The following is a 26739-nucleotide window of genomic DNA, read 5'->3' as shown; positions in this document are numbered from 1 at the left end:
TTCATTTATAAACACAACGTACAATATCGCACAGCGTTCTTATCTGCTACGAGTTCATCGTTTATGAGAGCCGTAAATCATCAAATGATTTGATGCACATTCTGAAATACGGTAGCTAAATAATTCAGGTTCGTATTGCCTTCGCTTAGGATACAAGATTATGTACTGGCTTTCCGTCAGCCTGTATGAAAAATTGGGTTGACCCAATATCTCCGTCTTCTGTCGCGTCGTTTTTGCCGTCGGTATAAAATCATCGTTAAAACTGTTTCTACGTCCATATTCGACAAATGTAGAACTCAAACTGAACCATGGCGGCCGCGCAACGCGCGTTCAACGACTGACAATCGAGCACCATGTGAACACTAAACAAAAATTTTGTGCGCGTTAAGTGGTTGCTGAACGTATACAGTGAAGGTCAGCACGAATGGTCACAGGTTTGTTTGACAAGCGCGAAAGTGTTGAAAGTTGAAAAGACTGAACTGGCAGATACTTGAAGATAGACGGATATTATCCCGAGAAATCCTATTTACAAAGTTTCAAGAACCAGCATTAAATGAGGACTCTATGAATATTTTACAACCCCCTACATATCGCTCCCACAGGGACCGTGAAGTTCAGATTAATTGTAGCTTATACAGGCCACTTAAAACCATTCTTCCCGCGCTACAAACACGAAGATAACGGGAAACGATCTTTTCATCTGATATAATGGGGCATACTCTCCACCATGAACTTCGTAGTGGTTTGGAGTTTACTGTTGTAGAGTAGACAACTATACCAGTATATCAGCTAGCCTGCAGATGACAGGAAAATGAACAACAAAAACATATGCTATTAAGAAAAATAAATGGAAAACTGTGAATAAAGAAGCAAACCTGTGGTTGTCCACGGCAGAATCCTTTGTCAGGGTATTTTATTTGCTTTTGATCAAAAAGCTCTTGATCGAACGACCCATGCCATGTGCGCTCATTATCGACTACACACCACACGTTAGTGATGTCACTCAACGCACGAGGCTGCCGTTTCTCTGAAGTATGACGGTTTCAATGTTTTCTCCAGTGAACTAGTGAAGTGATGGACGATTGTCTGAAACGCCTTGAAAGGCGCTTCTTGAACATGTATCCACTTAAGTTACTTTCACCTGATGTTGTAAGTGTGCTGTTTGGAAATCATCTGTAAATTTTCATATTTAAAGGAATGTATCACTGATGTGTACTTTGTGTTTATATACGAAAAATAAACATGTAATTATATAGTTTAACTTGTTTCTTCTTCAGCTTGTGCTTATTCTAAACTTTTTGCCCTTGATATGTATGCAGATATGTGGTCTTGAGGAAAAATGTAAGCTTTTCTACAGCATGTTGTTAACTATATGTACATCATAATATTTGCGGACACTGATGGACAAGGTCGTTCGTTTTAGGATGCGATCATAGAAAAAGCCAGTGAGATGGGTTCTGATTGGCAGAAGGATATTATTAACAGTACGGTGAAACATCCACTTAATATGAAGCACGAGATTGACCTGAAATATGAACACGCGTTCCTCAAGCTGGTTATATCGAGGGTAAGACTTCCAACATGATAGGTAAACAGACGTAAGATCGGAACCGTGTATTTAGAATGTGTGCAAACCTGGTACTGACTGTGCAACGAAAAGGTGTATTTGTTTATGAACCAGACCTATGTTTAAGAGGTGATAACTTTGCACCAGAATTATGGATTTTTCATTGAGCTAAAAAGAATGACAACGAATATTGCCGTCATTGATGCATTGGAGTACTATGGATATATGTAAAAGGTAGGAAATTGTCATCTGGTGTCCACCTACTGTTATTACAAAATAAACTTTTTCATATTAGGTACGTTCATGGATTTATATTTCAGCACCGTTGATCGTGGGTCTTCTTTCAAATGAATTCTACACTTCTTTTACAATTGAGTAGTTGTAGATTGATAACATTAAACATTGTTGTATATCCCATTTTGAGTGAAAATATTAGGGACGTTGCATCAATTTAAAATAGAAATTACGATGGTGATGAGTCATAATGCATCTGTTACATACACTAGTAGCTATCATTAAAGGCAAATGACCAGTATTATGTCAAAGATAATTGCCTTAAGTAATCAGCAGAAAAACCCGCTGCTATCAGAACAGCTGCTGGTTTTCTAATTATAGCGTTAAGCTGTGTTGATTTGTAACCGCACACTTAACAGTTTGAGAACATTGATTAATGTTTAAGAAAAAAAGCTATTATGTAGTGCACAATACTGTAGCAATCTGTTTGCAATAAAGGCTGTTTTGCCAGAACGTACAGGGAATTGCAAAGCACATATCAGTGTCTTCAAATAATTTGTATAAGAACTGGCTAATCTAGAGAGAGAGAGAGAGAGATCGTAAAAGTGTTCCACCCAACAACATGGTGTGTACAGAAACCCAAGGGACTTGCATTGCATTGGTATGGACTGAAAATCTTTAGTGGAACTTTAACTACCTTAGCATCTAGCTTATATATCTTTGATTATGCTAGTATTGCAGTTGCAGGATAATGTTTTATCTTGTGTGTTCTGGTTGTATGTTTGAGGGGATCCATAATTTCTGGTGCTTAATCCTGTCACCAAATTGATATTTGGAATAAGAAGTCAATTCTTTCCCCTAAATATGTTCTTGTACAAGAGGTTAGCACTTATTTTTAATATCTGTTAATTGTCTCACCTTTAGATTCTTTTACTTTACGAACATATGCTTTTGTTGAAAGAATATTTCTTAGGGTGAGATTTTCTGTTTTGTGCATATGAAATTTAGGTCATATGTAGTGAGAAATGTTGCAGCAACTCTAAATCAAAGGGGGAACTGGACATGGTGTAATTTTTGTCATCCAAAGTTGTGTAACATTTCTTGAATTTACATTCCACTTTGTAAAATTATTGAGATTATGGGTTTTGTAGTAAATGTCTACCTTTTATTGCTCCTTTGTGCTGTTTCAAACTTAACAGTTCCAAACATCTATTTCTATAGGAAAACCTACTGCTTTCTCCTGTATGGATATCACCTACATGTGACCCTGCTATCTTGACAAGAGTGTGTTTCTTTGCATTGCCTGATTAAAGGAGAAATGCACATACTTGTAATGCTTGAAGATGCTATTTCATCTTTGTGCAAAATTGTCATCTGTAACTATCACACATTTTATTAGCTTCCAAATGGAAGTGACTGGCACAGCTTTGGCAGAGAGAAATTCAAAAACAAATATATATATTATAAAAGTTCAATGGAGAGAAATATAGAAAGGATAAGATGCATATGTTCATTGTTACCTCTCTGGCTCGGGAGAAAAATGTTTCTTCAAATGAAACCCTTAAAAAAAAAATTCGTTGGCATTTTATTTGTGTGAATGTTTGCCATGTTCCACCAGTTCCTGTTTTTCACGTACTAGGCATACTCTGTAAGGGAAATATAGTGACCATCTTCCAAACAAAATTCTTTTATTGTGCTTTTCAGCCTTGGTATACATAAATAGGATCATAACTGGTTGCTACTTCTTGGAAAGCCAATATATGTGCTTTGTGCGAAGATCGATAAAAAATGACATACAAAAATACTAGGAAACTAAATCAAACAAGCCCCTGTACACAACTGCATGCACTTGGATATGTGCCATAACACAGTAACTTGACCTACTGAGACGAAATAGTGTTTGCAACTTGTATAATACTCTTTACATAATGTTTTAACTTCATTTCTTTTTATGAGCAGCAATGTGTCAGACATTTGCAGCACAAATTGTTGGCATTACTCAGTCCTGAAACTACCACATTATAGTGTTTTACTTCAGGATCTCAAAACATAGTAGTTCTTCCTGCATTCTTGACGTTTGAGATTTTTTTAAGCTGATATGTAGATTCATAAAAAAAAACTGCTCTACCGACACCCCATGAATTGCTGAATGCACAAACTGTGACTGAATTAGTTCCCTGCACATCCTAGACCACTTAAGCAAGTAGAGTAATGCTTCCTGTGTCTGTAGCATTTAATGTGCTTCATTTCTCTAGGGGTCGTAACAACCAGTTAGCAGTGCAGAGAGAGCAGTTTCCAGTATTTTATAATACTTTAATTGAGCACCAGAACTATATTGTGTATACAAGGTGTTCATTTTAACTGAAGACTGAAATGTCTGAAACTAAACATTGCATCAGGACAGAACACTATTTCATAACTTCTAACTAGAAACACCATTCGTAGCACTGTAATCCTCTGACATCGAACAGGGGACTACCCGTAATCCTCTGACATCGAACAGGGGACTACCCAACATGCCACTGTGGCCGTGTAGCAAACTATGACATACACTGTGACTGGAGCTCACGTATGATGCAGACATAGAATGGATAGCAGCTCTGAACAGTACAACACTTGTGCAGTGTTTGTTTGCGCACCTACCTATCATTTCGGAAAACTGACGTGCAAGTGGATGATGAATGTTGCAACCATAGAAGAGAAAATTGAAATGATCCTGCTGTACAGAGAATGTAGGAGAAATGCCGAAGCTGCAAACCATGGATAAGTGCCTGGCCATTACGTCATGAGGCTGGTATGTCCGTAGGTAGTACTGTCACAATACTGCATTGTCATAAGGATTATCCATATACTGTGTGTCCCTGGATCAAGAATTTCATGGTGCCAGATTTCCATAACCTGGTAGTGTTTTGTGAATATGCACATCAACATATGCAAACGAGGTGCGATTCACCAATGAGTATACATTCACAAACCATAGTAGCGTTAACCGGCATAACTTAGATTATTGGATGGTAGACAATCCTCACTGGTTATGGCAAGTTGACCATCAACATCCTTGATTGGTTAGCGTATGGTGTGACATCATGGGGAACAAACTTATTGGTCCGTATTTTATCAGTGGCACAGCGAATGGTCGCAAATAACAAATGATTCTGGAACAAGAATTGCTGGTACTATTGCAGGATGTTGTTGTGGACATGCGACAACGATCACGCATTGAAAGCCCAACAGTACCAACTGGCCACCATGTCATCCTCAGCCCTTAGGCATCACTAGATGCAGATTGGAGGGGCATGTGGTTGGCACACAGCTCTGCTGGCCATTGTCAGTTTTCATGACCAGTGCCACTACTTCTCAGTCAGTCAACAACCTCAGTTGGCCTCACAAGGGCTGAGTGCACCCCACTGGCCCGCAGCACTCGGCAGACCTTGGTGGTGAACCATCCTGGTGCTAGTCAAGCCCGGCAGCATTTCACTTTGGTGATCTGACAGGAACCGATGTTACCACTGTGGCAAGACTGTTGGCATATTGTGTACACAGTAGCTGAAAATTCCTTTAGGAAAGCACTCTTCTCATTACTGAGGGAAAAACCATGCTATGTGGAAAGAAAAGTAGCAACAAATGGCAAGGTGTGACCACATATCCAGCTACTTTACCAATGAGCAAATCATCCTAAATTCAGAGATGGAAGGAAGTGACTCTGACCTGATTTTGAGGCCATTGTCTTGTGACACACAGCTTTGTTAGACAAGAGGACCAACTGTTATGCGGTGCTTGCAATACATGCTTTTCTGTACAATATGTTTGTTGCCAAGAGGGCAACTCTCATATATTAGATTGACATGCCATCAATTTTGTCTGATGATGGAATGCAAAGATTGTGTTGAGACAGGCAGCCTTCCTGAATAATTAGTAGAAAATTGTAACATAATAGTCCTAAAAATATTAAATTCCTAAAAATGTAGTGTGGGTGCAAATGAACTTTGCAGTCTTGTGCATAAAAAAGAACAGATTGCCACCACCAAATTTTGATGGTATAATTAACTGAAATAATCATAGGGTATTACTTATTATCATTGCTTCCCAATGCATTAAAAAGAAGCTGGAACAGTCTTTCTATTTTAAAAAGTGTGAATAAAATTATGGAACATATTCTCATTTGTCAGAAGCATGCTGGATTCAGTCTCACTACTTGAGCATGGAAGTAAATACTGGCTGTAAAATCTTGCGGTGTATGAAAAGTTTTACTTACCTCTCAACATAGTGACAAACCTGTACATTCAAAATGTTATGAGCTTAGATTACTGAGCAGCTGATCAAAAATAATGGTTGGTCTGGCGCTCTAAGAATAAGTATATGAATATGCCTTTAATTTGCATTAATCTCCATTTCGTGCGGTCATTGTTAACAATGGCCTGGAGTTGCTTAAGACTGGTTTTTGAAATATTTAAAGCTAAACGGTTTGCCATGACCAATTTTGTACTTGTTTTCTAATTGGTTTGCTTATACCTAGAATTGTAACGGGTTGGTATAATGTATACAAAACTATAACAGAGTATCTCAGAGAAATTAAATAGGAAATATTGGAAGAAAGTCAAGATATACTGTGCAAGAGTTCTGCCATCTCCTTCACGTATTTTGTCTAGCGATCATGAGAACAGAATAAGAGAAATTAGGATGCAGAGAGGGGCAGACCAGCACTCATTTTTCCCTTACTACAGGTGGGGCCATTGTATTTAACCATGAACGGCACCTGTGCAAGTGTCAGCTATAGTCAGATCAGTGTACTGTGTATTTGTGGGTGCAGTATGTTGGAGCTACGTGAATTCAAAAGTGGGCAAATTGTTGGTGGTTGTATGGTGGGTGCTTCTGTAACAAAGGTAGCCAAAGTGTTTGGTGCTTCAAGAGGCACAGTATCGAAGATTTATTCTGCACACAGGGAAAGTGGGAAAACATCACCTGCTAAGTTACAACATGGACAAAACTGTGTGTTCAGTGATTGTGAGAGAAGGTCATTGAAAAGAGGATGACAGGTGCAAAAGTCACAGCAGAACTGATAGTATCACTTGGAAATCATGTCAGCACCAAAACAACATGGAGTGCCATCAGCACAGAATTGCAGGGTGAGCTCGAATACCAAAACCACTCATTAGTGATGCAAGTGCCCTTAACAGGAAGTTGTCATATAGAAATGATTTTAATTTGTTTGCTTATTTGCCAGCGCGTTTAATTCACAAAGGAGATGGTAAAAAAAAAAAATTTTTTTTAATGGCTGGATACTTCTTTCAGCGCAAGAGTAATGTTTAGTTATAGGTAATTGAGGCTATTTTTGTTCCTAGTGGTATACTTGTGAATGCTGCTATTATTTTCAAATTTTATATGGGTCTTCACAACAAGTGTTACAAGAAATTAAGTGCATTGTGAGAGCTTTGTTAAAATGCCTAATTTTTTAAACAACTGCGTAAGTGAAGTTTATGGTTGAATGCCAGATATTATTCTTGTAGTGCATTTCTGTACAATGTGTGGAGTTGCCCCATAAAATTAGTCCATATGGCATCAGTGGATAAAAATATGGAAATTAAGCTGATTCTCCAATGTTTTACCACAAAAATAACACACATAGAGCAAATGTTACTCAGCTCTGAGCATTTCAGAACATCTATAATATACGATTTTCAATTCAAATTCTGATCAACATGCACATTCAGGAATTTTGAGCAATAAGTTTGAGATATTTCCTTTCTCCATGCTGTATTATTATTGATGACAATGGCGATGATGATGATGAATCTTGCCTAGTGCAGATTGAATGAACTGCGTTGCCTACATTACATGATACTTCTATTGTTGCATCTTTGTTGGGTTTGATTATGGCTGCTTCACCAGTAAAGATCACTATTTGTGCTTTATCAGTGTATAATGGAAGGTCACGTATATGCAGCAAGAATAGGAATGGTCCCTGAATTAAGGTCTGCAGAATGTGTAGTAAAGGAGTCTCACTCAGAAGATTCATCACGAGAACTGTGTGAGCTACATAATGTGATCCCTTTGCTTTTTATCAGTTAAATATGAAGTGAACCACTTGGAAACATTAATTAAGTTTCTCTAAAATAAAGTTGCCATTTGTACAGTGGAATGCTAGCCTATCAATCCAAAAATCTGGAGTTCAAACTCCTGTCAGTTGTAAGATTTTTGTCTATCGCTCATCAGTTCGTACATCTTTGGCAGTGTTTATTAATATGAAAAATGCAGAGATGCACCGTGTTTCACTGTCAACAGTTTTTTATGGTTAGGAAGCCTTAAATAGAACTTTACTTGTAGATTTTAATTGAAAAGAACATAGTCATGGTGTAAGTCATCTCCACTTTATCCATCATTAACCTGAGGAAAGTTTATTTAAATATCCATCAAATATTTATTTGTTTTCCTTCAGTGTTTTGGTATTCACTTGTTTCACATTGAGATTGCACTTAAACATCCTATCCCATGGCTCATTTTTTCCCCCTTGATCTCACACCGTGAAAAAGAGATTTTTATTGTAACTCTGCAAGCTTTCTGTTTCTGCTTTGTTTTCTATAGGTTCAAAAGTGAGAACCCTTATTCTGTAAGCTTGATTTTCATTTCAACAGTAGATTAAAATTGTGCTGCTTTATGTTTAATTATGCAATAAGTTTCTCTGCAAAAAATAACACACATTAATAACAACGTTTAGTGGGAGGGTAGGTAATTCGTTTTGCATAATTCCACTGAACCAGGATCAAGAACACATGTTTTTAATGAACCTTAAATCTTAGGATGCTCAGTTGTTCAGCCATGTCACGTCATAAATTCTCCATAATATTTTGGCAAATGGACTTGCTACTATCCTTAGCTGGTTCTTGATGAAAATGTGCTAGAAAAATACCAGATGTAAAATGACTGAGAAGCAGAAAATTCAACAAAGAGCTAGTGTCATTAATATCAGGTACTTACTTCCATGCACCAGGTCTAAGGAACAAAGAAATGATGTAGGTGACAGCTTGTTAGACATTCCATGCTTAATTTTAATACACTTGATTTACAACGGTGTCCAAAATTAAAGCAAAAACTGCTATTTCCCTGTCCTGTGTCCATTTCCTCTTATAATCATACAATCTGTCAACCAGATGTATGTATGTACGTGTTCTCCATGGAAGATGGCATTCTGGTCAGAGGACAACCACACCAACGATGACGTTGGGGAACCTACGAAACAAGGTAGTGTTTACCGGGTAGCCCCACAACCACAATTGCTTTGTACGCAGTTAGATGGTGCAGTATGGCACAGAGAAGATGCCTACCAGACTCTCTGAGGGGCCATAGAAATAAAGGAAGCAAGACAGTCTCAAACTGATTTGACCTGATGGCTTAATGTGAATTGTTCTGTTGTTTCTCGGATGTGGCAACAGTTAAGAGAGACCAAAACTGTACCTTGAAGACCAGGGCAGGGCCAACCACGTGTGACTTCAGAAGAGAGGACCATAATTTGGCTGTAAAGGTTTGACATTACCGTCTTGCTGTACAACAACTGGCATGCGAGCTCGCAGCATCCACTGAATGTGTTGTTATGAGGCAAAAGGTGTGCACGAGGCTACGGCAGAGTGGCTGTTAATGTCGGAGTCAAGCTGTATGTCTACCTCTGACGCGTCTTCACAGAAGGGAGCATCTAGAGTGGAGTCATCAACATGCCACCTAGACAGTCGAACAGTGGGCAAATGTTGTTTTTATAGATGAATTTCAATTCAGTCTGGAGGATGGTTCTCAATGGATTTGAATCTGGAGGGAATGTGGAACACGATTTTGGAACCCATACATTGTGGAAAGAGACAGAGATCGAGGGGATCCCTGATGGAGTGGGCAGAGATTATGTTTACAACTCAAACCCCTCTTCATGAAATTGTATGGGTGAATCAGCAACATGTAACTGCTGTCAAATATCATGATGAGATCTTGGGATTTCATTTGCGGTTGTTGCAAGGTGCTGTGGGCCCAAATGTCATATCCATGGATGATAATGCTCAGTCTCATAGAGCATTGGTGGTTCATGTTTTCTTGGAAATAGAAGATACTGCACGCATAGCATGGCCTGCTCGCTCTCCTGATTGGAAACCCATAGAGCATGTCTGGTATGCACTAGGGAGATGACTTGCATCATGTCAGCATCCACCAACCACTGTCCAAGGATGTGAGCAGCTCTGCAGGAAGAATGACCATTACTGCCTCAATATGAGACTGATGTCATCATTCACAGCATGTCCTGTTGTTGTAAGGCCTGCATTGCTGCCATAGGTGGTTACACCTCATACTGAGCACATTAACCAGTTGCCGGAATATGTGTGCAAATCCATTGCATTTGTTTGCATTCTGTATTCTTTACATTGTTTCTACTTTACTATCACCTGTTTATATTGTTTTGTGGCAAAATGGGCATGGCCTTGTAAAATTTCCTTTTGTTGCTTTAATTTTGGACACCAGTGTATTATTAACCACAGTCAAGTAAGAATATGAAAGCACAGTTGGTTAGAGATTAAAATCAGTTTTCATTCCATAGACCCAAAAAATGAGATGATTCTCATGGGTGTGGAACATGTCAACAGTATAACATAAAAACATAAAACATTTGAATATAATACTTATTACCCTGATTATTTGTCAGGATATTGTCGAAATAGGTGAACACAATGTGGTAAACTGGAACAGCTAATATTTACAGAATTAACACACTGTCAGAATGAAACATTGTTAAGCACTATTAATAAATTTATTATACAAAAAATACCTAATATTGACTGTTGTGACCAAGTGCTGTCAAAACTGAAATCTAACTTAAGCTGGCTTAGCAGTCTGTTAAGATATTCATCTATAGAGTCAAAGGAGGTGCCCATCAGAAAATCTTTCAAACTCTGTTTAAACCATGTGTTATCTGAAACCAGTTTTTAATGGATGCTGGAAATTTATTGAAAATGTGTGTTCCTGAATACTGGACCCCTTTTTGCACCAAGGTAAGTGATTTTAGGTCTTTATGTATATTGTTCTTATTCTTAGTATTGATACTATGTATTGAGCTATTGGTTGGAAATAAAAATATATTACTTGCAACAAATGTCAATAAGGAATAAATATACTGAGAAGCAGTGGCTAGAATACCAAGTTCCTTGAACAGGTTTCTGCAAGATTTTCTTGAGTTTACACCAAAAATGATTCTTATCATACCCTTTTGCACCCTTAAAAACTTTTGCTCAGTTTGATGAGTTACTCCAGAACATGATCCCATATGACATAATAGAATGAAAATATGCAAGTTTTTTTTTTATATTTATATCTCCTACATCTGACATCATTCTCACTTCAAGTACAGACTTGTTTACGCACTTAAAGCAATTCTGTGGTGTGCCCTTCCCAACTGAATTTATTATCAAGTTGTAATCCCAGAAATTTAACACTGTCAACGTCTTTCATGTGCATGTTTTTATGTTATACACATGCTGGAAGGAAATCACTAACAGGTTCTGAACTGCATATAGTGGGTCTTCTCAAAGTTTAATGACTGTGAATTAGCTTTAAACCATTTATTTATGACAGTGAAAATTTGATTAGTAGCTATTTCTAAATCTGTACTTGACTTGCTACTTATTGCAATATTTGTGTCATCTGCAAGCAGAACAAACTTAGCATCTGGAAATGTAACAGATGAGAGGTCATTAATGTACACAAGAAAAAGTGGTGGACCCAAAATGGAACCTTGAGGAACACCACATGTAATTAATTCCCATTCAGATGAAGACTGACTGCTTACTGCACAGGTATTTTACAATGACACCCTTTGCTTCCTGTTAGATAAGACTCAAACCATGTTGCAATATTGCCGGTGACACCATAATGTTCTTATTTACTTAAGAAAATGCTGTGGTTCACTCAGTCAAAGGCTTTTAACAGGTCACAGAAAATGTCAGTAGCCTTTAATTTATGATCTAATGGATTAAGTACATTCTCACTGTAAGTGTAAATAGCTTTCTCTGTATCAGAATCCTTAAGAAAGCCAAACTGTGACTTGGACAATATATTATTTGCGGTCAGATGCTTAAGGAGACACTTGAACGTAACCTTTTCAAATATTTTTGAGAAAGCAAGCAAAAATGAAATTTGGAAATTGGTCGGTAGTTGGATGGTATCTCTTTATCCCGCTTCTTGCAGAGAGGCTTAAAGTCAACATATTTTTTAACCAGTCTGGAAATATTCCGTTGATAAGAGATTGATTACTTGCATGAGCACTCTTTGATTACCTTCATTGATATGTTATCATACCCACTGGAATACTTAGATTTTTAAGGGTTTTATGATGGATGCTACTTCTATGGTAGACATGTCATTTCCATTTTACTGAAGTTATTTTTAAAGACTGGTCTCAGATACTCCTGATAACCCCAAGCTGTCAGTAACAGAAATGAAGTACCTTTTAAGAGGTTTGCAACACTACATGCATTTGATACCAAAGGCTCATTTATTTTTAGAACTATCTGTTCCTCTTCCTCTTTAGCCCCACCTGTTCCTGTCTTCACTATATCCCATACAGTTTTTATTTTGTTTCCTGGTGTAATTATCTTTTTCTCATAATAAAGCTGCTTTGATTTCTGGATTACTTGCTTCAATATTTTGCTGTGTTCTTTGTAATGCATTACAGTTCTTCTGACATCTGTTGTCAGTGAAGTACAAAACTGTGGACTGAACACATGTTTATTACAATCAATGTACAGACAAAACAAAACTGCCTCCTGTGCTACTGTTTTTACAGACACTGAATGTTCCAGAATATGCAAACATTAAAAATGATAAATACTAAATAACAAATATTTGCTGGTGATCAGATTTGAACTGGAGAGCCTCAGCATGCTAACCATCAATGTTAACTGGTAAACAACCATGTATGCAGTGCAGCTTGTGGCATTGCTCCCTCTCCTGGACAAACAGCAACATGCTGTCTCAGTGGAGCTACATCATTTTAGATGTAGATCTTGTCAGTGGTCTTCAGTATGGCAGCGGTGGAGGATCCTCACATTCAGGTAATGATGTCACATCCTGTTCTCTTAGATGAGGGTCAAAGGTAGCCTCTCTTGTGAAAGCTTTTCTGTCATTGATCTGGACTCCAGTTTTCTCGAATGAGAAGCTCCCACCATTGATCTGCACCTTAGGACTGCAGTAGGACTTCATATGGATGACGTCTGTGTGCTTCTGTCTTCTTGACATTGGGTCACAATCCTCGACTTCATGTATGATGTCCAACAAGCAACAAAGAGTATGAAATTCCCTAAAGTAGTGGTTAGGTAACTTTTCTGATTGTTTCATAGCTGTGTCACACTGGACTGTGCTTGGCATTGTAGTGCTCTCAGTCCTCCTCTTGCATATACAGGAAACATGTGCAAGGCAGCTGTCTTGCTTTTTTGGTCCTGTTGATGAGGTGTTTCACTTAGTCATTCTGAACATTGTGCAACTGAAATGATAACAGTGTGACCATTGTTTGTTTGTGACTGTGGAGCAGAATGAATTGTGAGAAGCCTGTAGTGCTTGCTTCACTGTGCTATATACAAATGTCGTGACAGGCAGTGCTGTTTTTCTGGGGGAATGCTGGGGGATGCTTAGCCCTAAACTTTTTCATCGACAAAGTAGATGATGCACAAATGCCATGTGCCATCCTCGTTATTCACAATGGCCACAGGAGAGTACCAAGAATGCACTAAAGTTTCAGTGGTCTCATCTTGAAGCAGCAGCTTTTTCACTTCCTCCTGTACTATGTGTTGTTCAGCCAGCAACACAGTATATTAGCACTGGGTAATTGGCAGATGACATTGGGTTTTACTGTGGACTGTATGGTCTGTCTATCTCTACATTAAATTTTAAAGCATTCAAAAATTGGCACAGAATGGCTAACACTCACTGATGTTATTCATAGATCAGGTGAGTTCCTGTTGACAATTCAATAGTAGCCTCCTCCACTTCGTTGTCTGTAGTGGTAGCAGAGCACAATTCTTCGTTGTCTGCCCATCGTGGATTGGTTCAGCTGTTCTGACACACATAAGTTTAGTGATGATTGTGTCTGCTTGTGATAATTATTAACCCAAAGAACTCCTTGACCATCTTTTATTTTGTGAGCTTATGTAGCTTTTTGCATTCAATGACAGCTTCACAGTTGAACTAAGCATCTTGATCGATGTCTTTAATTCATCTCCTTGATGAAAGTGGGATAACAATACTTCAGTGGGAAACAAAGACCCAGAACAGTCTTTGTTATGCATGCTTGTTTGAATAATTTCATCAATCTGCAGCTTTGATCTTCCACAGTGTAAGACTGCTCTTCCACAGTCTGACTGCTCATGGTGCCTGCAGAAAGTCCTATCTGAGGATAACAATATGACTACATTCTGTTAAAATGACAAATTTCAGTGGCTGTTGTCTGTCATTGCTAGCTGTTCTTGCAGTACATGTTTCTGTCAGCTGCATGAATTTTCCATTTGCAACCTTCAGTACAATTACTTCCATATGTGGCGACGATAAGCAAAAAAGAAGCCCCTGAGTTAACTAGTGCATGGACAGGTTGGCCATCGGAGATGTCAGTGAGATTTCCCTGACTTGTAGGTAACTATCATCCATAGATGATTTTCATTTTTGGTGGACACACCTGTGTAAATGGTCACCTCATCTAGTTTTCCTGAATTTGACAGCTAGGGGTGAGTGGCCAGTATCTCTGCACAGCAGCTGTCAATGGTTAAAGCGTTGTGGGGGGTGACCTCCTTCAGGGCTGGAGACGACATTCATCCTACAGGTCCCACGTATGCAGTTGACTGACTTGAATTGGACTGTTGTGATGGTTGAAGTCTTGTAGTATAACAGTAGTTAAACACTCATCTTATTTCTGTGCAGTAGTGTACAGTGTGTCCAGAGAACCATACCACCATGTTGTCCTTCAGCCTCCAAATACCAGTTGTTCTGCAGAGTGTTATTCTTGACAGAGGAGTTGGTTGTACCTGTGTTGGTTGGGTGCTGGGTTTTTATTTTATGGCTGCAGCGTAACTCTCAATTCTATGAGTCGATTCTTCATGGCATGCTTGATTGGTGGCATAAATTGGTGGTAAAGATTGATACTCTCCTTCTTCAACAGTTTCTGTTACTGTCTGACGTATGGGGGCAACATTCATGGCTGTCCCAAAATTTCTGACTGCCACAAATTGCTGCATCTCTTCTTTTATTAACTGGCATATCAGATAGTCAAGATCATAGTGGTCTCCTATAACTGCCATAGGGATCACATTCTGGAGTTGTTCATTCCTCTTTCATCTAATTCCTTTTTATGCTGAATTTCGTTGAGGTACCGGCACCAGCTGTTGTTATCACACCCTTTAACAGAGAGCTTGGTATGTATTTTCTCATGACACCTTCCATGAAATATGAGATTTGTCAGCTCTGTCACATTTAGATTTACAATATGGCATAGGACCAAAACATTCTGTTCATATACTCTGTTGGGAATTTATCCCAGATGTAGACTTCAGTCTGTTGATCCTGAATAATTGCTGGGCTGTGCCCACCTAGTAAAAGTACATATATGCCAAACACATTTGTTGTATTTGGTGACTCAGACAAATCCTTTCAGCCGTTTCACCAGGTCCTAGCCAGCATTTCCAGAAAATGCTGATGGATGCTTGAATTACTGCTGTTTTAGAATCCACTGCTCTCCTGATTATACAGACCTTGGGAATAATACACTGCTAGTATTCTGGTTCCTGTCTGTGTACCAAATGGTGTCACTTAACCACAATCAAGTCCAAGTCCGAAAGTGGGGTCATTAGTGAAGTACAACACTTAGCAATGGATATGGTTTATCACACTCATCAACATACAGACACATCAGAACTGCCTCCTGGATGGGAGATGCTGATATTTTTACAAAACACCAAGTATTCCAACATATGCAAACATTACAAACATAAGACATTTGGACAATCTTGTAGAAATTATAAAGTAACATCTTTGCTGGTGATTGGATTTGAACTGGCATGCAAGCCGTCTTTCCTCATCTCTTAAGTTACTTTTTTGAGTCAGAAAAAAAAGAAAGATTGGGTTTAACATCCCGTCAACATTGAGGTTATTAGAGATGGAGCACAAGCTCGGATTGGATCAAGGCTGGGGAAGGAAGTTGGCCGTGACCTTACAGAGATAACTCTCCCGGCATTTGCGTAGAGTGATTTAGGGAAATCGCAGAAAACCTAAATATGGATGGCGGGATGCGGAGTTGAACTGTCGTCATCCCGAGTGCGAGTCCACTGTGCTAACCACTATGCCACCTTACTCAGTCTTTGAGTCAGGATCTGTGGAACATAATGTAGGAATGTACATTAACAGATACATATACTACAGTAGAACCTTGATTAACTGCCACTTTAGAAAGCAGGCGGTGGTCGGAGCACTAAAAAGGTTGGATAGTCAGAGGAAAATGAAACAAGTCATTTACAGAGCTCAAAACAATGTAATAAGTCAACATCACATTTTTTTGTTTGTGCTATTTTTTATTACAGAGATAAGAGGCCATCTTTGGTTTTTTAAATGGAACCCTATGTTAAATTTTAGTGTAACACAATGGGCTTAAAAAGACTGTTTCAAATATGTGTATATCGGTGAATAGTTTTTGAGGCACAGAGGCATGTTCTCGTATCGTGTTTGTCCTTTGAAGCGGCGTTGTTCAATGCGATCTTTCCTGTTGTGTAGAGTACATGGCAAATGTCGTGAGTCCATCCTTACACAAACAGACCCATTTACCCGACAATAGTAATACATATTGCAATAAATTAAATGGTGATGTCACGCAAATGTTATTCAGTTATTTGAAAACTGTGATACCAAAATAGTAGACAACATACAGTATTAAAATGCTACAAGATGTTAATACATTTTAAGTAACAGAAATACAAATGTAAATGAAGAGGCCCTTATTGGTCACAATTATTTTGTAGGTATTTGTTTTTATTTGAAAATATTTACTATTGATCACAGTATGAAGCATACACACAAAGGTGCAAAATACATATGGTACATAATACGAAACTTTACTGAAGCATGTGCTCAAAATACTTCCCCTCTGCTGCAATGCCCATTTGTAGTCGCCGTTCGAATGATTTGTGAACAGCTGTGAGGGTGTCACGTGAGATATCAGCGCGGGCTTTGATGATACGTTGCTTCGTATTGTCTGGTATAGTTGGTATTTGAGCATACACTTTGTTTGATTGCTCACCACAGAAAAAAATCAAGAGGGGTCAAATCAGAAGTCAGGACTGGCCACTTCACTTCAACACGTCATCCTATCCAACAATTAGGGAACTTTCATTTAACAGCTCTGTAGGCACACAGGAAGAGTGAGCAGGACAGCTGCCATGTTGGAACCACATCCACTGACACGTAGTTAGTGATACCTCTCCAGCAAAAGGGGCAGAACATTTTGCAGGAACTGTGCATAGTTATTGCCATTTAGTATACCTGGAAAGACGTACGGCCCAACAATGACATTTCAAACGATGCTGCACCACGCGTTAACACTCCACGGTTGCTAATGCTGTACCTGTCGAAGCCAGTGAGGGTTCTCTATTGACCAGTAATGAATATTATGCAAATTCACATTACCGTGGTTGGTGAAAGTCGCTTCATCAGTAAAAAGCACCCATTGAAAAAAAATGAGATCATCTTGTAGGCACTGCAGAGCAAACCGCCAAAATTCCTGGCGCTGTTCAGAGTGCTTGATGTAATGAGAGGTGAAACCTATGCCGGGTAAATATGTGTAGAACAAATCTCTGACTCATACCACATTCTGAGGCGATACGTTATGACCAAACAGTAGGGACGTTACGCGCCGATGCTAGGACGCCCATTTTGTGTACTTCACCAGTTGCACATTTCTGCCTCATCCAGAATGAGATTTTCACTGTGCAGCGGAGTGTGCGCTGATATGAAACTTCCTAGCATATTAAAACTGTGTGCCGGACCGAGACATGAACTCGAGACCTTTGCCTTTCGCAGGCAAGTGCTCTACCATCTGAGCTACCCAAGTACGACTCGCGCCTCGTCCTCACACCTTTACTTCTGCCAGTACCTCGTCTCCTACTTTCCTTCAGGAGTGCTAATTCTGCAAGTTTCGCTGGAGAGCTTCTGTAAAGTTTGGGATGTAGGAGACGAGGTACTGGCAGAAGTAAAGCTGTGAGGACGGGGTGTGAATCGTTCTTGGGTAGCTCAGATGGTAGAGCACTTGCCTGGAAAAGGCAAAGGTCCCGAGTTTGATTCTCGGTCCGGCACACAGTTTTAATCTGCCAGGAAGTTTCTGCCTTGTCTCTGTACAGTGTTCCATGATTCCAATTAAAGTAGTTTCTTGCAAATATGTGCAGGGCGTGTAGGATGCTCACGATCAGGATACAGCTACCCATATCACTTTATTGCTCTAACAGCATTTCTTCTGCTTTCACCATACACTAGAAGCATATCTAACTTTTCTTCATTGGTGTACGTCTGCTCCAAGAAACTGTGATGGAAATGCAATGTCTCATTATCCCAGCAGCACATTTATACCCTTCTCTCCAGCTACCTCGTGCATCACGTTGTGGCGTTATCGAGAAGCAGGAAAACAATGCCTTCCCTGTTAAGTTCCTCAGTGGACAACAGGAAAAGTCACATTGGACAACGCCGCTTCAAAGGACGAACATGATACAAGAACATATCTGTGTCTCAAAAACTATTCGCCTCAAAATTATGATATACACATGTTTGAAACCGTCTTTTTAAGCCCATCATGTTACGCTAAAATTTAACATAGGGTTCCATTTAAAAATCCCAAAGATGGACTCATATCTCCGTAATAAAAAATAGCACAAACATGAAATGTGATGGCCTGTCCCTGCAATTCACTGTCCAAACTGCATCTTTGTATTTATGACGGTGGGGAGATACAAGGGGTGTTATGACTTAGCTGCCTCACCCTGTATGTTTCTAATAAAGAAAAAGGAAAAAGAACATTTTAGATGCTGAATATAGATTTTAAAAGTCTAAAATGTTTTCAGTTTCTAAAACCTTGACTTTGTGGCTGCATCACACTGCTTCCTTGCCCATGATGTGCCAGTAGCTGTAGCAGTTCCCTGTTGTGTCACATATCTGATCTTTCATCTTCTTCCTTTTCTTAATCATCCAGCTCCTCTTGCTCAGCACTATACTGTTGTAAAATGAGATCAGTGAACTGATAATCTTCAAATTCTTGATTGGTAACAGCAGCAATGTCTCCTGTACATCAACAGATTGGATAACATTCTGAAGAGTTTGCAAATCAATGACTTAATCTGCTATATCTGACTCATTAGTTTCTGGAAGTTTTTGCTGTTGGGTTAGGCTAGAACAAACCTTCTTTCATGATTGTTGTAGAGTGATTTTCTTAAGTTCTTTCCAAGTGTGAGCAATGGTGTAAATTGCATCTTTTATGTTGATGCTCTTCATTGCTTCAAAAAGATTACAACCCTCTTCTGTTTACTGTAACAAAGTGCTGATGATGTACTTCCTCCTGTAAGGTCATTTTAACCAGTCGATAACACCCTGGTCCATTGGTGGGATTATTGAAGTCACATGGTGAGGGGAGGAGGGAGTAAAGACATAGCTTTTGTTTCACCTTCTTGAAGTTCAGACTCAGAGGGGTGGCTTGATGCGTTTTCTAGCAATAAAATTGCACGGGATGGTAGGTTTTGGGATTTTGAGTATTTTCTTAACAGTCGGAACAGATACGTCACAAACCATTCATTAAAGAAATTACCATTAATCCAAGTGTATTTGTTAGCTATGTAATAAACAGTAATGGCTGACATGTTCAGTTTTTGAAGGCTCTTGACTTCTTAGATCTGAGATTACAAACATCAATTTTTGGTCACCACTTGCTTTGCTGCATGTTGCAGTAGTCAGCCTGTCCTTTGCTAGTGATGTGCTTGTGCTTCAAAAAGCTTACAAAGATTCTTTGAGGCAAGAGTTTTGAGGAAGCATTTTATTGTTTAGCTCAGTCTCGTCAACGTTTTATACTGGATCAGCTGGCAGTTCATTTTCTGACCAGTTTTTTTTTTTTTTAAAAAAACTTCAACAAACTCTCTACCAGCACCATCATCAGCAAACAGATATTCTCCTGAAATAGCAACTTGCCTAACGTCATGACAATTTTTCCATCAGTGAAGCCAACTTTCACTTGCTTGTAAATCATGACAGGACTAAAAGCGATTGAAATTGATGGCACACTGTTTGGCGCAGAACACAGACAGATGGTCGTATAATTAGAGTAGTCAGTTAATCAAAGGTCAGATAACTGATGTTCTACTGTATTCATTGATATTTGAAGATGTACATACAAATTGCCCAATATATTGATCCCCAGTCTTTGGTTTGTTTTTCAGCTGGAAAGTGAAGGGATAGAAGTCTGTGATGAACTGTATGAAAATCTTTGTAATCTTCTGTCTTACCAAAAGGAACAAGACACTGTCTTTAAACATTACATATTGGATGATACTTCCAGTACCTGCATTAGTCTGAAAGAGAGCAGAAATATAATTTCTCAAGGAACAACTGGTCTGCACAGCTGGCAGGTGAATTTTTTTTTAAGTTTGAAAAATTAATCACTTTGGAGCCTTTTTTGAATAATTAATTGTTTGCTCCCATCATATTTTTGAAACAGTACCAAATATTTTCTGCTTGTAACCTTGAAACAAAACAATGGTATACAGATTTCACATAGGTTGTTTGATTGCTATAAACTTTTTGAGTGTAATTCTTGTTTTCAGCATATTCTATCTCAAACATTATTTATGTCAAATAGCCCACATTTTATTTTGAATTACTGTTATAGCATTGCCTGGTATGTATTCTATGAAAGCCATTATAAAATTATTCCCTCTATCAGCTAGTCGTACAGATTCTTGTGTACTATGGATTTGTATTGCTCAAACAGAATTTTGTGGTTTTAATTTCCTTGACAGAAAACTATTTGAAGAGTAGGCAGATCATCAGTTCCTAGACTAGTATTTTGGCTAGGAATTAATGGTGATAGACCCATCTTCAGAAAGAGTTAGAGACTAACATTTGAATTTAATTATGCAATTTGCCCAGGAAATAACGGCACTCCGGCTGCTCTCTTAAAAACTTATTTTCAGACAAAGAAGTGTCATAAATAGCACTAATATGTACAAAGTGAGACTGCACACATAAAATAACTGGAAATGCAATTGCACATATGTATTAGGTGGACTTCTTTGAGATAGATGTCAGAAACAAAACGAAAGTCACAAAATGAATGAAGCCAAACTACATTCAGTCATCCCAGGTACTTTTATACAACTGTGCCTCTTTTCAGGTGGATATGTATTTCTTTCCTCTCTTTAAAGTTCATAAAACTTCCACTCAACTCTGTATGTAATACCTTAGTCATTTAAGCTGTTGGTAGATAACCTTTGAAAATGGCAGCAACAACAGTTATATCACCTGCCAAGCACACTGTTATTTTCATAGGTTTGGAAACTGGCTATCTTTTTCAGCTCTCAGAAAATTACAAAGATACTGCAAAACACATCTACATTATACACATCATAATGCTAGCATAATAAATGCAACTACAAGCTATCCTGCGCGCTCTAATGTAACTTGCAATAAGTGTCATACATTTTGAATAATACAGAATCTATCACTTTGCTGCTTACATAAAGTTCCAATTATGTGTATAAAGAACTTTCCGGATTACTATTACTGTATCTGAGATACCTTCTTAAAACATCACTATAAAAAACTGAGCAGTCCATCAAATCGATATTAAAAATAATATAAAACATTTCTCTGTACTGCAAGTTGTCATTGTGCTTAGGCTGTACCAAAAATCCTTATTGTTTCAATTCACAATTGTGATTTCGACATTTTGTCCTCATCAGGTGGTGTGGGGCAATGATACTCATTTAACAACAAGAAATATCATGTATGGCATGGTACTGAACATTATAAAATCAAAAACATATGGTGGTACAAATCCATCTATATTTCCAAACACCACATTAATACACACATTACCATAGGTTAAAAAGTGACAAGCATTTAACATAATCATAAAAATCTAAGTTCAAGATATATACTTAAGCCAAGTCTCGTGTAACCAGCATGGTACTTCTTCCATCACAGACATATAAACCAAGTGCCATGTGACCAGCGTGGCGTTTCTTCCACTATGCTGGTTACATGGGACTTGTCTTATGCGTCTGTTATGGACATATGATTTTTATCATTATGTCAAGTGTTTGTAACTTTTTAACCTGTATCACTAGGTGTTCTCATGTGGCGTTTCAAACAATGGACGGATTTGTACTGTCATACATTTTTGATGCAGTAATGTTTGGTACCATGTTGCTGTACATAACAACTTCATGTTGTTAAGTGGATACCATTGCTTCACATCACCAGATAACAAAATTTCAGTTTTGATATAAAACTGACAAAGATTTTTGGTACAGTGAAATGACAGCTTATGGTCCCAGTCCTTACCAAAACATTTCTGTATGCCTATGTCGAACATGTCCCAGTTAATGACGATGAATGTTTACACACAGGTGGTGTCAACCTTGTGTGTGGTAGAATCTACAGGCAGTATTTTGTAAGTGAGAGTGAAACAATATTTCATTTTTTTTCTTTTTTGAAAGTTACACCACTATTTTGCCTATTCAGAAGTTTTTCACCACAAATGGAAATGAGTACTAGATAAATTTAGCAGGTGTTTCTACTTTTGTTTTTAGAAATTGAGTCACATTGCAAGCATCACACTCGGTGTAATTTTGAGTTGACACTGCTATTTTGAAATCATTTTGAGAACAACTGTGTCATATTTTATATCTGTTGATCGTCATCATTTGGTTTTGTGTGTTCTGACAACATCCGTGTTTGCAAAGTTCTCATATGGTATCTGTTGAATTATGACTCATCTTCCGGGCATTAAAAGCGACACTGGCGTGAAAGGAACTTTTCTTCAATGTGTCCTCATTTACCCTGCATCTTTGTTTTCTTGATAACTTCAAACTTTCTTTCTTACGATGCTACTGATGTACAGTTGCTGCAGATATTATCTTAATGATAACATATTCAGGACCATAATTTCTTATTCAAGATCTTTTTTAATTTTCTGAATAGAACTATTGGTTTTTCATTCCAGTTTCCAAAAACTTTACTGTAGTAATCATTTGCAAGTCAACACTTGCGTGCCACTGTAAAACCATCTAGAGTTGTCTAAGACAATAAGAAAATTGTTTTTTGTTCCTTTATTCTGCTAATGAGAGGTGTGCACTTACAAATGAGCACTCTGATCTACTTAAAGGTATAGAATTCTTTCTGCTCACTCTCCCTATCTTACCACATCCAGAAACAATTTTCACTCTGTAGTGGAGCGTCCAATGATTTGAAACTTCCTGGAAGATTATAACTAATTGTTAGGCAAGGTCTCAAACCTGGGACCTACAACTTTTGCGGCCAATTTTTCTATCAACTATAGGCTACACAAGAATGACTCATGAACCACGCTCACAGCTTCAATTCTGTCAGTTATCGTCCAAACTCACAGATGTTCTCCTGCATACCTTGTGGGACTAGCACTCCTAGAAGAAAGGGTATCATGGGGAAATGGCTTAACCAAAGTCTGGGGGATTGTTGCCAGAATGTATGTTCAGTCTGCAGCAGACAGTACAGTTTATTGTACATGGCACATTGTATAATTTCACACTTATGAGCTCAGTGTGATGATTTTTTACAATCGTATTGACCATTTACAATCACGTAAACAACTTCAGTTCCTCTTCTTCCTTTGTTGTTGGTTCCTATTTTTCCACTATTCCCTCATTTTCTCCCCATGAAGTCTCTTCCTTTCTTCTGTCCATGTTGTTCCCAGTTTTTTATTTCTTCTGCTTTGAAAGCCTTCCAAATTTAGTATTTTATTTTTAAAACGGTTTCTTTCTGCTGTTTCTGATTCTTTGATGTTGTTTCTTTCTAGAGCTTTCCTTATTTCTGTAACCCATGCTATTGTCGATTTCTTCTTCCAGAAATATAGGAGTATTTGTTTTGTTAGTCTATTTCCATCCATTCGGTAGAAGTGTCCAAAAAAAGGTTAATCTTCATTTGGTCATTACTTCAGATATTTTCTTTATATTTTTGTAGAGCTCCTCATTACTTCTTATTTTCCAACCATCTGCTGTTTATATTGTGCCCATTATTTTTCTAATAATCCTTCTTTCCAGTACCTCTAGTTTATCCATCTTATAGTTCATCGTTAGGGATTCAGATCCATATAAACATTCACTGTGGTGTAGTGTTTTAGTTTTGTTTTTCTAGATATACATTTCTTGTTGTAAATATTTTTGTTCAGACCATATGCCCTTTCCCTTTTGTTAATTCTTACATCTATTTCAGATTTTTCTAGTCCATTCTGTTGTGTAGTTTCTTGTGTAGTTTCTCCAAGATATTTAAATTTATTTACCCACTCTATTTTACCTATTTGTGTTTCTATGAATTTTTGCACATTTTTTATATTTGTCTTGAATTTTGTTTCTTCAGCTGAAATTTTGAGACCAGTTCTGTTTGCTATGTTTTCCAGAAGGTTTATTTGAATAACTGCTTCTGTCAGGTTTTCTGAAAGTATTGCAAAATCATCCGCAGAAGCCAAGCAGTTTACCTTAATTCCATTTGTTTTCCTTCCCAGAGTTATTGGTTCAATTTTGTCATTTTTTAGCTCTGAATTCCAGATCCTTAAAATTTTTTCGAGAACACAATTAAACAGTAAAGGTGATAAACCATCACTTTGTCTAACACCAGTTTTTATTTCAAATGACTGAGATACTTCTCCTATAAATTTGACTTTAGATATTGTACCTGTTAGTGTTTCACGAATTATATTTGCTATTTTGCTAATTTTGGTTTAACACCAAATTCTCTTATGACCTTATCTATTGTTTCTCTGTCCATACAATCAAATGCTTTCTTGAAATCAATAAATGACACTATTATTGGCTTGCTGGTTAACATTGTATGGTGATTTATTGACATTAAGTTAAAAATTTGTTCTGCACAGGATCTTCTCTTTTGAAAACCACCCTAATATTCTCCCAGTTGTTTGTCTAAAGTATCTACCACTCTGTTCAGGAGAATTTTTTATAATATTTTGTATTCCACTGGCAGAAGTGACACTCCTCTCTAATTATTGACATTTTGTTTGTCTCCCTTTTTATGTTGCGCCGGGGGGGGGATTAATGCCGTTTTCCATTCAACTGGAATCTTTTCAGTTTTCCAAATGTTCTCAAAAAGCAGCTGTAGATCCTTTATGACTTTTGGTTCCAACCACTTCAATAATTCTGCTGTAATGGAGTCTTCACCACTTGCTTTGCCGGCCACTGTGACCGAGCAGTTCTAGGCACATCAGTCCGGAACTGCGCTGTGGCTATGGTCGCAGGTTCGAATCCTGCCTCAGGCATGGATGTGTGTGATGTCCTTAGGTTAGTCAGGTTTAAGTAGTTCTAAGTCTAGGGGACTGATAACCTCAGATGTTAAGTCCCATAGTGCTTAAATTTGAACCATTTTTGAACCACTTGCTTTATTGTTTTTGTGTTTTGATGTCTTCACGATTTTCTAACTCTGTAGCTGGGAAATCTTCCTCTAGATTTTGAGGTGTCACTGGAAACTCTAATTTATCTGTTGGAACTGGACAGTTTGCTACAACTTCACAATTTTCTTTGTTATTTAATCCCATCTTGCCAGTTTTATCTTCGAAACAAATACTTGGTGCCTGGTATCCTTTAAATATGTTTGGTAAAAATTCCTAGTATTACTTTTGGTGAAACTTTAATATTAAGCAAACTTCTTAGAACTCTATAGCATACAGTACCATATCAACTGCAGTTAATCACAGGAAATATTGTGCAGAATTTTAATATCCTTGCTTCATATCTAAATATTAAAAAGAATTTGAGTAAAAGACATAGTATGAAAAAAAAAATTGGGGTTCAAAAGAATAAAAATTGCCATGAACTGTTTAATGTTACAATCTCCAGTTTCTGCTGTTGGTAAAGATGTATAAAGTACTTACTCATTCTGATTATTCACCTTTGGGTAACTGTTGTTAAATATCATGATTAAATGTTTACAATGGTCTGAACTGTATTAGTGTTAAAAGTCACAATATTACCCCATTAATTCATTTTACCTTGTATAAAAGGCTGCACAAGCTCTTGCAGATTGGTGTCTCAGTCATTCAGAAGAACTACGTGATAAAGAAGTACTGGAACTTGGAAGTGGAGTGGGCCTCACTGGAATAACAACAGTTTTGTGTTGCGAACTGCAGAGTTACAGTTTTTCTGACTGCCATGCAGCTGTTCTGAGCACTTTGTGTGAAAATGTTTTGCTGAATTTAAGTACTCCGAACGAAAAAGACTGCCACAGGTTTGTGGATAATGTCACAAAAACAACGGAAAATACATTGCTCAGAATTAAGCATAAAAATACTGATGTTGCAGTCATGAATCTCCCATGGGCAGATGTCACTAAAAATACAGTACCAGAAGTGGATTTTGTGCTGGCAGCAGGTGTGTATAGTGCACTTTTGTATAATGCCCAAATTTTATATAATTATAACATAGTTAGCTACACAACAAAATACTTGGAAGAATGTTAGTGTTCAGATGAATAATTTGCAAGTTATCAAATTGCTAACGTATGCGGAACAAAGATATAGTCATTGCATGTGTGTACTACAGGGTGTACTTAAAGTCCAGTAACACTTCCAATTATTTATTACACAAGAACTAAACATCATACAGATGTCATACATATTGCATTTTGAAAAGAGAAAC

At 37.9% G+C, this 26739-nt stretch overlaps 1 protein-coding gene across 2 annotated transcripts in view; it reads left to right on the top strand.

The window, feature by feature from the left end:
* The first annotated feature begins 999 nt into the window (after positions 1–999).
* The window catches only part of LOC126176455 (protein-lysine N-methyltransferase EEF2KMT), a 33663-nt gene continuing 7923 nt past the window's right edge, over positions 1000–26739 (top strand). The window contains exons 1-4 of one of the 2 annotated variants that reach the window (XM_049923615.1): positions 1000–1149; positions 1424–1567; positions 20275–20463; positions 26106–26472. In XM_049923615.1, coding sequence (XP_049779572.1) covers positions 1075–1149; positions 1424–1567; positions 20275–20463; positions 26106–26472 — 775 coding nt within the window. In that variant the 5' untranslated portion in view covers positions 1000–1074. The remainder of the gene's footprint in view (positions 1150–1423; positions 1568–20274; positions 20464–26105; positions 26473–26739) is intronic. The other variant, XM_049923621.1, reaches the window with a different exon arrangement.

The sequence above is a fragment of the Schistocerca cancellata genome, chromosome 1 (genome assembly GCF_023864275.1).
Source record: "Schistocerca cancellata isolate TAMUIC-IGC-003103 chromosome 1, iqSchCanc2.1, whole genome shotgun sequence".
NCBI classification, from domain to species: Eukaryota; Metazoa; Arthropoda; class Insecta; order Orthoptera; family Acrididae; genus Schistocerca; species Schistocerca cancellata.
The sequence above is the reverse complement of the archived record's forward strand: the minus strand, read 5'-3'. Positions and strand labels throughout refer to the sequence as shown.